At 40.1% G+C, this 15,103-nt stretch overlaps 2 protein-coding genes across 3 annotated transcripts in view; one reads left to right on the top strand and one right to left on the bottom strand.

The window, feature by feature from the left end:
- Positions 1 to 14,584, top strand: part of HIBCH (3-hydroxyisobutyryl-CoA hydrolase) — a 59,671-nt gene extending 45,087 nt beyond the window's left edge. Inside the window, exon 14 of one of the 2 annotated variants that reach the window (XM_026091740.1) lies at positions 12,258 to 14,584. In XM_026091740.1, the coding sequence (XP_025947525.1) occupies positions 12,258 to 12,340 (83 nt within the window). In that variant the 3' untranslated portion in view covers positions 12,341 to 14,584. Of the gene's footprint in view, positions 1 to 6; positions 1,853 to 12,257 lie in introns of those variants that run through there. The other variant, XM_026091739.1, reaches the window with a different exon arrangement.
- On the bottom strand, positions 819 to 9,051 carry CUNH2orf88 (chromosome unknown C2orf88 homolog). The gene has a single exon (XM_026091742.1). The coding sequence runs from the start codon at positions 5,322 to 5,324 to the stop codon at positions 5,052 to 5,054; it is 273 nt and encodes a 90-aa protein (XP_025947527.1). The 5' UTR covers positions 5,325 to 9,051; the 3' UTR covers positions 819 to 5,051.
- Positions 14,585 to 15,103: the final 519 nt, after the last annotated feature.

Genomic DNA, 15,103 nt, shown 5'->3' with positions numbered 1-15,103 from the left:
TGATAGTACTGATTGACAAAGACCAGTCCCCAAGATGGAAGCCAGCTGCTTTAGAGGAAGTCACTGATGAATTCGTGGATGATTGCTTTAAGCCATTGGGAAACAACGATCTCAAGCTGTAAAGCCCAAGCCTATTGACATCTTATACATCTGCTTAATTTTAGGACATACAAATTAATAGTAGTGTGATAAGACTCTTTTCCTAGCCTATCTGTGATTCATATGTCTAATTTTTTGCATTCAGGAGCATTCTCTTGTTTATGCTACCATAATGAGAAAAAAATCATGACTGGTTAATAAGGGAAAAAGACTTCAAGGAAAATTGTTATTCTTACTGCTAGTACACAATGATTACCATTTAATTTTTGGCATTGACTCTGAGTTTAGGAGGAACCTTTGAGGGAAGCAGTATGGTTAAAGGGTGATGTAGCAGGCGGGAAGTCAAGAGCCCTTGGTATTCTTGGCTCTGTCACTGATCTATTAATTTGGGGTTGTGCCTCAGATTCCTCTCTATACAATGAACAGGAAATGTACTTAAGGCTGTAAAACAGTCAGAGCTACAAAGGAAAATGCAAGACATGCTAAATTCATGGTGTTAAGTAATATTTTAAATAAAAGGTCAGACTGACACATTAGTCTGACAAGAAGAAATTGTTCTATTGATTTAATGTTTGGTCTTGCTGTGTGATGTAGACACTGTTTCAAATGTCATAATAACACCAGAGCCTACAGCACTGTTCTATTTAACAGGGATTGGCTTGTAAAACCAAATTTTTTTATATGCCATTGAGTTTGATTAAACTTTATAATGAGTTTTKCTCAAAAATTGCTAAGGAGTTTTTCCTTGTGTCACAGTGGTGAATTAGTAAACTGTCTCAGAACTGCTTCCGAACACCAAGCAGCACATTCACTGCTGCTGTTAGTGATTCTCTAAAGATTTTAAGGTAGAGGTGAACCTAGCCCCTACTACTGCACGTGGCTGGAGTTTAGCTATACTGACAAGCCTGGTTGCACTTTTGTTGTGTCCATGAACATCCTGAATAGGAAGTTTCGCTGTCTGCAGGGTAGAAAATTTGTGAAAAGGAGGGGGAACACAGCAATATGTACTGATGACACAGGGCAAAACATGATGACAAGGCAAAACATAAACTGTCTGCTGCTCCATGGATCCTCTAGTCCTTTTACGCAACGTATCCTAACAAATGTATGTGTTAGGAGAAAAGGTGAGATTAAGATGGATACTCAAGCCCTTAAGTTGTTCTGCCAGCTACAACTCTTCTCTGTTCCTGTTTCCCATTCAGGTTTTACTAAGCTTTCTGCTTCTTAGCTGTACACTGGGTGCCAAAGAGATAATTTAGGCCATTACAAATATGATATCTTATATATTACAATATATTTGTATATATTACAATATATACAAAAATCCCTCCTTCCTCTCGCTTCCCAATTGATAAGGGAAGTCAGCTATTTAACATTGGTTCTGTAAGAAACATAAACTTCTGTTTCTTTTTTTTTTATATTTGTATGTTTTAGATTCTTAAACAATGGCTATTCTTAATCTATTTAGAAAAATTCTGTTCATTCCATTATTATTGTGCAAACAAAGTAATAATCTTCAGCTATTGTATTTAACTGAAAAACACAACAGTCCCCAGGGAATAACAATAGTGCCTTCTCTGCTTGAAAAGGACCCACCCTATTTTAGCAAGAGTATACTTCTCAATTAATAAACTCTGATTTGTGTGTTCAGTTGCTTCCAAAATTTATGTGGAGAGGATTTTATTCTGAGCTCATGGTAACAAGATCCTGTCTGATATGTGAATTTTTTTGTCAAATAAAGATCTTAAAAGCAGATGATCAGTTTAATTTTATTCAGTCCAAAAGAAAGTATTTTCCACAAAAATATTGTAAAAATATATTGTAGTATGTTTTATTTGGAAATACCAATGTATCTTACTCCAGAAATGTTAATTTTACAAAGTTGTGCTGCAGTTAATGTGTTTTGAACCATTATTAGAATATCAAGTCAGTCACACTCTATCCACTCAGACTACACATATGATGTTCTGTGGAGAAAGTACAAAGCTAATGTATTTTTAAACTCCTACACCACAGTAAATGATTTCGCAAAGTATGCCAGTCCCATACTGGAGTGCTTTTATTACACAAAATCAAATCAAAGAATCAGTGGCAACTTAGCTGGAAAGCCACTCTTCCATTTTTGTAAGACTAAAGCATAGTTAATGTAATGAGCAGACAGATGTAATTTTATTTATGTAAAGAAACCTTTATTATAAAAGGTACTACTAGTACTAGTACTGTGCCTACYAAAATACAGCAGAGCTCTCTTCTGGGAAGAGAACTCCTTAGATCTCTCACTATATTGTAGTATTGAACTTTTTTTTCCCTTTTTAATTAGGGGTAGGTGCATTATTTGCTGACAGTGTCTTGTAAAAGTCAGATTATTTTCCCGGTGTGCAGCTGCCTCTTTTCTACTCTCCCTGATGTTCCTGAGCTTGTTTTCCATTTGCTGTGTGCTTTCCGTGAAGTGCCAGTGGCATACGAAGTGTCAGGAAGCAGCTGGCGTAGCACCTTCGGCCCTGCTGAAGCTGCTGCAATCTTTGCGCATTAACGGCGGGAGACGAGCTGGAGGCTGCAGGTAAGCGGCTGCCTTGGGCAGGAGCAGCAGCGCCCGAGCGCTGGTCGCTGGCGCCTGCGGGCGCCTCCCGGGCAAGTGGTGCGGCCGCCCTGCCGCAGCTAGTCCAGCTGCAAGCGCACGGTGAGGCGTGCTTACTTATATCTGACAAGTGTTGGCTATAGAGGTTGGTCCATATTCTTTTTTTTTTAATTAGTGTCTTCAGCAGTGTTAACTTTCTTGAGCTAACACTAATGTTAGGGAAAGGTTGGTCCTTTTTTTAAGCTTTCTTTTAGCTAAATGTGAAGAAGAGAGTCTATTTTTAAACACACTGCTTAGGCAGTGTCAAATTAATACGGACTGATTCGATCGAAGTTTTGCTTTTGCTTTTTAATTCACCTGTGTGTATGGTGTGGAAATTTTTTGGGGGGTTTTGTTTTTTTAAGCTGTGGCAAATGTAGGGTACACTTTAATGCTTTGTATATTTTAGAGCTTCAAGGAACATCACTGCTAGCAGGAGGAGTTAAATGGGCCATAACAGCTTAGGCCAACTTCAGGTGTGATTTCAAAGAAGACAACATTGCAACAGAAGCAGATTTTTTTTTTTCTTTTTCAGCAAAAGCTTGCGAACATAGTATCAGTATCAGGGCCTAGTCTGGTCAGTGTGAATTAAAGGCAGTCTTGTGCTATGTTACGAAGTATTTTTCACCACTTACTCTTGATATATCCAATTCCTGGAATAGATGAATTTCAAATAAAGTTTCTGAGTCACACAGTTTGCAAAACAGCCATGTTCCCTCTCAGTTCATAGACTAGCTTATGTCTGAGAATAAGCTAAAAATAACAACTCAGATGGTCTTCTTTCTGCTTGTTTACCATTGCTTGAAAAACCATGCTTTGTATCAGTTACTAGGACTATGAATACCTTTTAAAAATAGTAACAGTTTTCTCCAGTATGGAAAGCATTTTTTTTATAAAATGAAAACATAAAATGGAAAGCCCTCGGAGCTGGGAAAGAATTACATGCCTCTTTAACTGGCCTTAACAGAAAGAGAAACAAACAGGAGCTAAAAGCAAGCTTCTACAAGGCTTTCACTTTGTATAGTATGTCAGCAAAACAGTAGCTTTTAAGATGACATATGATTAATTCCTCTCATCTCTTTCTTAATATATCAAACCCCACTTATGAGTACAGTCAGGTCAGGCTTCATATCCTGACGAAGCAGGGCACAGTGTGTCTAAACAAGATAAAATCCCTGGAGAATTCAGCCCTTTAGCTTTGGGCCTAAGGCTTATTCAGGAATTCATGTGCTGCTTACGCATTAGGTTTCTGTAGCTCATACTTGTGTCATCGTACACAGTTTTACTAAGAGGGAAGTGGTGAGGCCTGTCACTGAAGCTGAACGATGGTCTACCGTCCCGGCGTCCCAAGTTAGAGTGAAATTTCAGTGTAATGCAGCCATGGTTCCTATGAAGTAAATGGTCCTGAAACATTGGTCCACCCATGAAGGTTCATTTCACTAGTCAGTTTAGGCAGCTTTTACACATATATCTGGGTTACAGTAGAAAAAAAAAAAAAAAAAAAAAAAGACCCCCTACCCCCAAAAAACACCAGCTTTGGTCTGAAGACAGTGATCAGATGGAATTAAACGCTCTTACTGCAGGATTTTACTGAATAGCCTTTGTGCATTTTCAGAAGCCAGAGCATCTGTTAATTATAATGCACTGTTTATCAATATTGTAATGTTTCTCATTGGTTTGCTTAGGAATGGAAGTTGAATAGTAACATAGTCCATATGGTTCTCTGAATACTTCTTGGTTTTATAAAATACTTTGTAGTATCTTCATTATTTTGCRGTTTACAGATTTAGACAGATCTAGAATCAAAGTAAGATTTATGACAGCAGTTATCTTTGCTACACACAGACCCTTGTTTCACTTTAGCAAAACACAGACAAATTTTCCAAGCATACAGTTCTCTTTTCACGCGCACCCAAGTAGGTTTATGATGATCATATGTATTTTTTTTTCCATACATTAAAATAATCCGTGCTTTACCCTTAAGCATCTCTGGAGCCTCTGCAAAAATGTGGCGGTGCTTGTATGCTTGCAGGGCAGCTGTTTTCTTCTCATCCTCTTTTTTTAACACTAAATTCTGATCACACTCAGCACACACAAAGACAGAATATACTCAACATACGGCTGATAACAAATGACACGGTTATAGGTTCTACTGTAACCCAATTAATTTCTTAGTAATACAGATTAAAAGGCATTTTATTTCTGCCTCCCTTGTAGACACATTCATATAGTGGCATTATGTTCAAATCATAGCTGATTTTACTTTATTTGCACTAGCACCAAACACAGACTGCTTAACAGATGGGACACTCACTGTGAATACGGTCCTTGCCAGTCAGGGCTCAGGGCTCACATCGCTTTCAATAAAAGGGATGTCGCTGTATTTGCTTTCAGTCACTGCCCACTGTTTCACAGCCTGATCAAGGATCTCCCGGGAGAGCCGGTGTGCATAGTCCAGCACTATGGAGCTTGATGGACCTTTCTCATCCAGCTTCACTGCAATCAGTGACGATTTCTCCCCAGTGCATCCTTCATTACCTTCCCCGATCCTCTCATCCTGGATAGCATTTGAACCTGAAAAGGCTTCCTTGGATTTGATGCATCCCATGGTACATTTAAAAAATGCAGCTACAAAATGTAGTTCAACAGCATGTTTTGATAACTTGGAAATGGTTTCCTTGTTTGGTGCTCAGTGTAGCTGATTCTTGCCAGTGGGTCCAGTTATTCTGAAAGAACAGAACGTCTCCCTTGGTGCTTCTTTGCATCTGAAGAAATCTGTCAAAATAATTTTTCATATAAATTCAATATAAGATGCTTGCTATTCTCAGTGAGCTCAAAGGAAAACTAAATTCACTACAGAAGCTTGCAGAAGCAACTCTAATACCTCTATGCTTTGTGTGCATAAAATGTTTTTATCAGTAACATTCATCTACTACAATTATTAGACAGAGCTTGATTTACCAAACAGCCCTTGAATCTAATTCCCAATATGTGATACAGGTTAGTGAAGCATCTAAGAATTTAAAGGTCTAAGGAAAAAACATCAGTTTCTTCCAAACAGACTGACACACTTCTATTTCCTTGACTCTGCAAACAAATACCAGTTAACTCCAGTTCTGCTGCTGCTAAGAAAAGAAAACAGAAGAAAAAGAAGGAAAAAAGCTAACATGACCCTTGTGGCTGTTCTGCACCCTTTGGGCAGGAGTGACACTAATTATCAGTGTCATTCTGCTGTTGCTCATGAAAGCTTGAAAATGCAGTCACTAGCAGGTATTCATGAGAAACAAGGGCCACTTTGGATGGGGAAATGCTATTTAAAATGCAAAGTGACTTGTTCACTTCCAAGAACACGTGCTATACAAAGCACATGCTGACATATAACCTCCAGACTTGGTTCACAAGAACTTGCTAGTAGAAATCTCACTTTAATTTTTCTTTTTAAACACCTGAGCGGGTCCTTTTGTCAAGCTCCTCAAGCATCAGATTTGGCCACCCCCAAATTCTAGGTTTTGTTTTCTAGCCTGCAAAGCTGTTTCTCAGGCTACTCCCTCTATACAGGCAAAGCAAAATCTCATGATATGTCTGATTTTGCTTGGCATGAGCTTACCCATGTATCAGAGTTAATAGAAAGCCAGCCAAAATAAAGCCTGGGCTACACAGAAACCAACTGTTCCCTACAGCTTCACCCAATGACCTTGTGCTAAGGTCAGCCAAAGTTAAACATTTTTTGTAAATAGCCTTTAAAAAACATAATCATGGCTAAGACACGTTAAGCCTTGTTTGTTTTTTATATTGAGGGAAATAGGGACTACAATCCAGTAACCTGATTGTAGGCAAATATTTACAGAGAAAATCCCATTGGCAGACACATGATGCTTCACAGGTAGGCTGGGGCTTCCCCAGCCCAGTCAGCTGAACCATGAGAATCAGGTTCATGGTGATATTCTTCTCTTCTCTTTCTGCTAATGCATCAAAACATCACTACCTGTTCAGAAAACAGTTTGTGAAACTGGAGTCCCCGCACTTGGAAGTGAGGTGGTGTTCCTGGCAAGAGGTCAACCCTAAGGGTGATTTGAAACCATGAAACTGTGCTGATATTTTCATAGAGCTTTCTTCAGCTTTGTATCAGAGCATTTCAGCATTTTAGAGAAACTCTTGTAATTTATTTTAATAAAGCTCAGTAAATTTCTTTTGTCCATAACCACGTGCTGCACCATGTGCCTGTGCATTTTTAAGACTAAGCAGTATAGTTACCAAGCCTGTAACACAAACCTTGCTACTAGCATCTGTAGTTTTACCCAACACAGAGAAGAGAGAAGCTATCAATGAGATTTTTGTTTTAAGAACTTGCTATTAAACAAGTAAAAGGCAGGATTGCCTTAACTGCACAAGAAGCAATATATTATATATATATATTTTTTATATATATATATATATATAAAAATAACCCTGTGAAGGTTTGTACCATGTCTATCAGCTACATGCATTGATGAAACTTAAAATGCTTCCACAGCATGCTCAGAGGCCAGTGGCCATGGAGATTAAGTGCTGCTTTCACTTTTTGGAAGCAACTCAGAATTTGTATCTGGATAATACCTTTTATACAGTAATGTCTTGTGCATATCTAATTTCAATATTTACCATTAACAAAACATTAATAAGAATAATTTCCACTTGCTGGTCTGAACAGGTATGTAGCTCAAAGTATCTAATATGATAAAGAATCACTACTAGCATATAATCCAGCATCACTGATACCTGAAAGGTGCAATCTTCACCCAGTCAAAGTAATACACATACTTCACTGCGTGGTACGCAGGTGTGCTGTCTAATCCCTTGTCAGTGGTGGCACTTAAAAGTTTTAGATTAGACCTTACGGCCTCTTTATACTTAGCCAGAACTTTAAGTATTACAGATTTAAACCCCAGATTCCCTTAACCACTGAACACTATTGATTTGGATTGTTTATCTATGTTTGGAGCCAAGTTCTTCTGTAAGTTACTCCCCTTTTTTGTGCTGTTTAAAGGATGTCTGTTAAATGGTGACCCATTTTGTTTAGTATTTTATCATTGTTTTAAGACGTTTCTGTCCTACAACTGGAGATTTCCTTTCCTCTTCTGTTAGGGCACACCAGCAGCTGAGTTAGCGTGTAGCACAACGCAGGAGTGGTTGTGAGTACAGGGAAGATGGATGTGTCCTAGAGCAGATGTGGAGAAATCTGTTTGGTCAGCGTCTCCCTCTCCAGGATTGGCCTCTCTTCCCACCTTCCTTTCTCCACCTTTTCATTTGTGCTAAATCAAGTGCTTTTGCGACTGTCCTGCACAGAGGGTGGGGGGGGGGAGGGGTGAAAATCCCCAAGACAGCAAGGTGTGCAAAACAACTAAGTTGTTCCAAATGGCTTACTAGTTGAGCTTAAAAGGCAAAGTTAACAACTCCAGTTTAAATTTTTGATTGTTGTTCATTCCATTATTTATGGTGTGCAGTATGTGTTTTATGGTTTGTCTACTTGTGTTAATAACTGTCGTCACATAAATGACGTTGCTGTCTATCTTCTGACTGTTCCCTGTTTTTTTGACAACCACTGCTTGCACATTCGTGGTGAAGCACTGTTTAAATCCTCTCCATGTAACTCTCATCGCCAGAGTGCTAACAGGGATTTTAACATCTCTAGCTTTCCTCACAAAGTTCACATCCTCAGAGGAAAAAAACCCATTCATTTTAGTCCTGCAGACAATGTTTCATTCTGTAATTACTCAAGGCAAAATTGTTTGGTGGGAGCCAGTTTTGTGCAGTGTCCAAGTTCAAATCTCTTACCAGTTGTGTGACAGAAACCATGGCATAGACGGTTCAAGGCTCAGGCCAAAACCTCTGCAAATGTAGTTCCTCACATGACAAGCACAGTGTTAACCAGGGCACAGGACAGTACCATCACAAACCTTAACATATGAGTCTCTTTTTGAAGACCAGTTTTAAAATAAGTGAAATGTTAATTTAGTTCATCTTAAAAACCACAAGGTCATAGTTGTACTCACTTTCATTGGACTTAGAGTCAATATGCTTTTAAATACTTCGTTTAACTTCAATACTATAAACATCATGCATTATTTTAAAAAGGATCCTCAAAACAATTTATTCCTTTCCATATCCCTGGACTTCGAAGTTCCTGAGGGCAAGTTCAGGTGCATTTCACTTACTGAATTATTTACTACACATAAATATGTATTCTGGTGGTACAAGGAGAGAAAATATTAAGGGAGTCATATCATGTAGCTGAACTCACCTTCCATGAAAGGGCTAAACAGTATCTTTGCCAGACTTGCTAAGTGTTTCCTTCCAAGGAAGGAGCATTTCTAATCGCTGACAGAAACAAAAGAATAGTGAAAAAGATGCCTGCAATTCAGTATTATACAATATACAGAAAAGAAGCATCAATAGCAAAACTTTAGTTTTATTTAGATAAATAAGACTTTTTAAAGTATTAAAATCATCAGTAAGAAATAATTACAAAAGGATAAATGCGAGCCATTCAAAAATAACATAATGACCACTGAAGCAATCTTAAGGAGCTGTATTTAGTCAATAGACTAGCTAAGCATCTAAGAAATTTTAGAGTGTTTAGAGTGTTTTGTAGTCCTCTCTGGAATACTTCTTCATGTGATGAAGACAGGCATAAAAGAGTTTTCCTGTCATGCAAAAAACCTAGCTATCATAGGCAAGTAAGTTCCTACTACAATTTAAATGGTTTCCATCCCTAAGACCTTTGAAAAATCTCCTTGTAATTCAATATATACTGGAAGGAATCACTTTGTGTGACACCTTCTGTTATAGCAGTCACCTGATTAAAARTAAGTCTTACTTTTCAAAATAGCCTAGAGTAGCTTTGCCCAACTGAATACAGTGCACAGTTGCTGCTGTCACAGAGCCGGGCTCCTCGCTCTCCAAGCTATTCAGCTCATATTCGACTCCTTGTTGCCCTCCTCTAGCCAGTGAGGCTTTTAGTTTTTCCCTTGGTCTCCACGAGAGAAGGTCACTATGCTACTTACCAATAATAATAACAAATTGTCCCCGTTGTCCCCAGGACAGCGCAGAGACAGCTTCACGACTGGGGCTCTGTAAAGGGAACCAATAAATAAAACTTAGCGCTGATGATGACGTAGAAGTTATGTAGCATCACAAAGTTAGCTGACGCCATAGCGCCAGCCTTGCAGACTTCTGCTTGCCTCTTCACCCACAATGTTTGACTTTGTCAGGGCTAGAAGGATGATGCAGCACTTAAGAAATTAGACTGAATGGCAGGCTGCAACAATTTGTGTATAAAATCTAGCCCCAGGCACACAGTGGATCTGCTGCTTGAGCAAATGGCCCCTGTCCTGTATGTAGGATTACGACCTCCTTCCCCAGTTAAGGACTATTTCAGCAAGAACATAGGAAGTGTATTATGCCAGGATCTGAAGTTCCTCATCTTTTGCCTAAATTTAACACTTCTCTCCTATTTCCCCCTCTCCCTCTCAGAGTTTCTGCTGAGAACTGGACCTTCATCATCCACCACATAAGGCACTTCCCTTAGGAAGAACGGTCAGATAATCGCAGTGCCGTCATTATCATGGGAATAATAAATACTACTCTTCTGTAACAAAGAGATTCAACCTCATAGCCAGGTCCTCCTGCCGAGATGGCCATTTTTAAAATTTTTCCTATCCACCACATTTCACATATAATCGCTTGCTTTCTTAGACTACTCCGAAAGAGCAACAGCATAGTTTTTCAAGGGCTAATGGAGAAAGATAAGCATACAGTTTGTTACAGAAATTGATGATGCAGAACAGGGATAGAAAACTTTTAGAACTGTTCTGCACAAATTCTCCCCACTTCTGCTGGGAAAATTAAGGAACTGGGCCTCCAAAGCTACCTACAAAATATACATTACAGAGATATTTAACAAATGATCATGCATACTAGTTAGGCACGTGGCTGAAGATAGAGAATTTCTTGGCCTTTCAGAAATAGCTTACGGTCATTTGTTTTCTTCTAAAAGAAACTGCATTTGATATAGAAATTACAAAGGAAACAAAATTTTCCCACGTTTCCCCTGAGATTACAGACATTTCTCAATTTCGATGGAGAATACACCAGACAATCACATTGCAAGGAAATTCAGACCCATTCATATAGGAATGCAGGTGACTCAACTGATGTAGCAGAAGAGTTAAACCTAACAGCATTTTAGGCGTCCAGACCTCTGAACTGCACCTAATAGCATTCAATATTTATGTCCATTGTTACGCAATGGAGAGAGACAGAAACCCAGAACATCCCAAGTCTGCCTTTCCTCTCCCTGACAAGGTGGGATGTTATTTATGAGGATACATCGTATTATGCTCACGTGTCTTCTGCAGTTTTGAACGAAGAAGTGACATATAAATGGCAAAGGAACGCACTGTTCCTTCAGCACAGGGCACTGCCTCCACCACTAACATAAGTGGCTTCGTCAGTGCAAAGCAGCCCCAGGCAGGGGCCTTCAAAACACGGCAGCCCAGCACCTCCATGTTTCTGCATCTTGCAGCACCCGTGGTCTGCAGACCCTGTGCAGCAGACACGTTTGAGTAATATTTGCTATGAAGTGTCTTTCTAACTGCAGAAAAAGCGAGTTTTAAAAAGCTAGGCTTATTCTAAGACAAGCATGGTTCCCAAGGTCCAGCTACCTCAGGAAATCATTGACATGCTCAAATACACGGCAAGAAAGAGGAAATGGGAACTCTCCCTCATGACGGGGACGTCGTCTCCATTGTTCTGCTCCTGCCATCAACAGGTAACAACTGCAGACAGGACAGGGCTGGATGCAGGAAAYGCAAACCACCGCTGTGCAGGATTCGTGTGTAACTGAAGGCTTCCTAGCTATCCGTCTTACTGCACACGCTGGAATTGTAAAGACTTCTTCTCTTCCCATGGCTAGCACTGATACACCTTTTCAGGCTTCTGAGCCAGTTTGTAACTCAACGAGGCACTTAACTAGGAACAACATAAGAACAGAGTGAGCTTCTTTTCTCTTACTCCCACCTTCTAGCTTATTTACAAAGGCTTTTTGAAAAGTAAAGGACAGCTGTTGTTGCAAGCAAAGGCGAACCTTTAGGTTAAAACACCTGTAGTTCATAACACAAGCAATAATACCAGTATGTGCAATTCTCAGCAGTCAGAAGGTTAGATTTCTTCTAGGAAAAACTCTTGTTAAAAGTAAAGAACGTTGTGTGCTTGGTAGCTATATAATTTATGAAAGTAAAACTGTATCCTAGTCAACCTGTCCTGAAATCCTCCCTCCTCCCTTCAGTACAGTGCTTTACTTACCAGAAGTGCATTCAGCTTGGACAGCAGCCTGAAAGAAAGAGGTGAAAAGGATGTTGAAAATATCTTACAGGTCCTGCTCGCATTTTCCTTAGCTTGGACAAGCAGTTGCAGATACTACTATTCCTGTCAGAATTTGGAGAAAGTATGTCCAGCTTATTAATCCTGGTTGATTTTTCAATGCCTGATATTCTTTTTTCAGTGCCTTGGAATACAAGTACACAGCGTTTGTCACCCGGGCGGTCTCTTTTCCAGACCAGGGACAATGGAAAACCATTGACTTAACTTGCTCTCAGGTGAACAGTGATGGGATGCCTCATGCTTACGAAAACCAGTTTTCTCAGTGAGCAAGACTGGAGCAATGGAGGTTCCTCAGTCAGGCCTCGGAGATGGGCTGTACAAGAAAAGGCACGACGAACTTAAGCAGATGCAGAGCGGCTCAGACATCATCTGCACGAAGCTTGGCTAAAGTGGAAGCCACTCAACTACACAGACAGTCCTTGGCTTAGAGGGAGAGAAGCTAATGGTCCTGGGGGCAGATCTGAAACTCTCAGACCTCAGATCCAAATCCCAAATAATGCTCAAAACTGGTGACTGAACAGGGACAAAAAATGACAAATGGACACGAGGTGTTTAGCTTTTTCCTTATGTTGCATAACATGGAAAGCTACTGGTTCAATACATTGTTCAGCAAAGTCCTCATTTATCAGTCTATCTGCTAATCTATAACCTAAAGAAGACTCCTACAAACATTTGCCTCAGGATGCCACTTGCTGCTTCTTATCTTGAGGATCACACCCCTAGGAACAGCTAAGGTCAGGGCAAAGCTCCAGGTGAACGTGTGCGTGAGGGACAGGGAGTGTGCCGGGCAGCTGTGGCTCAGTCCTTCTGGGGCTACCTCCACCAAGCAGCAGGGTCCCACCCTGAGCAGCTACGCACATGGTACACACCAGCAACGTCTATCAGAGATACTAGCTGAGTCCCAGACCGAGATGTCTGCCCACTTTAAAGCACAGCACTGGGTCCAAACACAGCAGCCTGGTGGTATATGACTGTGCTGTGACACTTTTGGATATTGAACTTACCTGAACTAAAGTAGAAATTGGTATTTTCCTAGATACAGCACAAAAGTTCCATCCCAATAATTCAGCTATGGAGTTACGGCATACCTTTAACAGTCTGCATCCAGAAACACATTAAAATATCTAGCTGCTTATACTTAGGCCAAAACTTTGGATCTACCCTTGTTTATAAAGTACATTACTGTCCTCCACAGGTGCCAACCAAAGACAGGCTTGTGTAGACAATACACAAGGATGCAAAAGTCTTCATAAGCAAGAAAGCCCCTCCTTAAGGGGTCTGGATATCCTGGTAAGTCTGCCAGTAAGAACTGACAAATAAAAGTGAGAGCAGGTGAAACAGTGGATCAATATGCCAGAAATTGCCAGAAAAATCAACTGTGAACATATGGCGCTGCAAATCACAAGGCATAAGGTATCCTGCTTTGCTTTATGATAACCTTAGGAAGGCAAAGACCTCATTAGATTAACACAAGCAAAACAGAGTCAAAAGGAGGGAGATGGAAACAATGTGCATATGATCAACCAGAAAAGAGGAGCAGAGAAGCAGCACACAACTGCACTCTGTTCCTTAATCTCCCTATACAGAAGCCAATTGTAAAGATGAGAATCAGAATTACGAATGCAACATAAAACCCTTTTTTCCAAGTCTCGCACAGGACTGGGCAAGAAAATACAGCACCGCGTTTTAAAGTCGCACCGACATTACGAGAGGAATGGCGGAAACGAGTCCGGCAGCAGGAGACCGGAGCCAGCAGTTACGGACCCGGCCATCAGGCCAGGATGGGAACAGAGACAAGTTGGGCAGCCCTTTCAGCAGCCTGCCTCACGGCTCTCCCCCGGCAAGTACCTGTTTTCTTCAATTTCATTACAACCTGCCAGTTTCCATATGCGCAGTTACAGCCTTCGCAYCTCAGCAGAAGAGAAGGCAGGCAAGCGCGTGCCAGCTGGGCTGCGTGGCCCCACAAAACCCACACCGTCCCGTGAAGCACGAGCAGTGCAACAGCCTACCCAGCTCCTTCTGGGACAAGTACAAACCAAAACCACTCTTAAAGAAAGAATTACCTTAGCAAAACACAATGTGCAGAAGAAATCTAATTTATACATATTTGAAGGTTAAAAAAATGTCATTTTGTTAAGACTATAGTATAAATCCCTGTATTTTTCCTTTCTTTTTCATTTTAATTGTTATATTTAGACCTTTAATTTAGACTCCTACTTTCTGAGCTATGAAAAAGTATGAAATGTTTTTAAATGTTTAAAATGTTACTCTTGTTTTGATTTTTGGCACGGTAATGATCTTAATTTGCTTACCTTATACTAACAAGTTTTAGCAGAAATTTAGAAATTTTAAAACGCGGTAGACCAAAGATAGTACCCTTCTCTTTATCAGTTTGTGACAAAGCTTGTAAAAGTTATTCATGGCAGAACACAGGCAGAGAAGAAATGTTTTCACTGTCTTGGCTAACACATATGCTCGTCTTATGTCTTTCTCCTGGCAGAAATATTTCCATAGGACAAATCATGCTATTTTGCTTTCCCCTCCACATCACACACACGCACAACTCAGCTGGAGGATAAAGGCCCCTGTCCTGCCGTGAGCCCCGAATGTGCTCAGGCACACAGTGTGCAAATACTAGCAAGATTTTTTTTTAAAAAAGGTTACTCCAACAGTAGTGGTGGGCTCAACTGTTAAATTTCCATGCAAATCAGTCGTGTTTCTTCTGAATATATGTGTGCGGAAAGGAACAACACATTTGAAAAGAATATAATATTCTTGCAATCCACAGCCAAGTATTCTTGGAAAGAAAGTGGGGGTAGGAGGACTCCCCATTTTTTCAGCATGGCTACTTAGTGTGTTTGATAGTATTCAAAAGAGTAACTTATTCCCTGATCATCTACTGATAAATTCAAATTTAGAAGAAAAAAAATGAAATGGAAATCAGACACACACACGCAGACTCCCCTA

Source organism: Apteryx rowi, unplaced genomic scaffold (assembly GCF_003343035.1).
Source record: "Apteryx rowi isolate R43461 unplaced genomic scaffold, aptRow1 scaffold_92, whole genome shotgun sequence".
Classification (NCBI taxonomy): Eukaryota; Metazoa; Chordata; class Aves; order Apterygiformes; family Apterygidae; genus Apteryx; species Apteryx rowi.
This window is presented reverse-complemented; position numbering and strand designations above follow the sequence as displayed.

What these genes read in the sequence shown, in the direction of transcription:
- CUNH2orf88 (XM_026091742.1), bottom strand. Translation starts at nt 5,324, where the DNA reads ATGGGATGCATCAAATCCAAGGAAGCCTTTTCAGGTTCAAATGCTATC.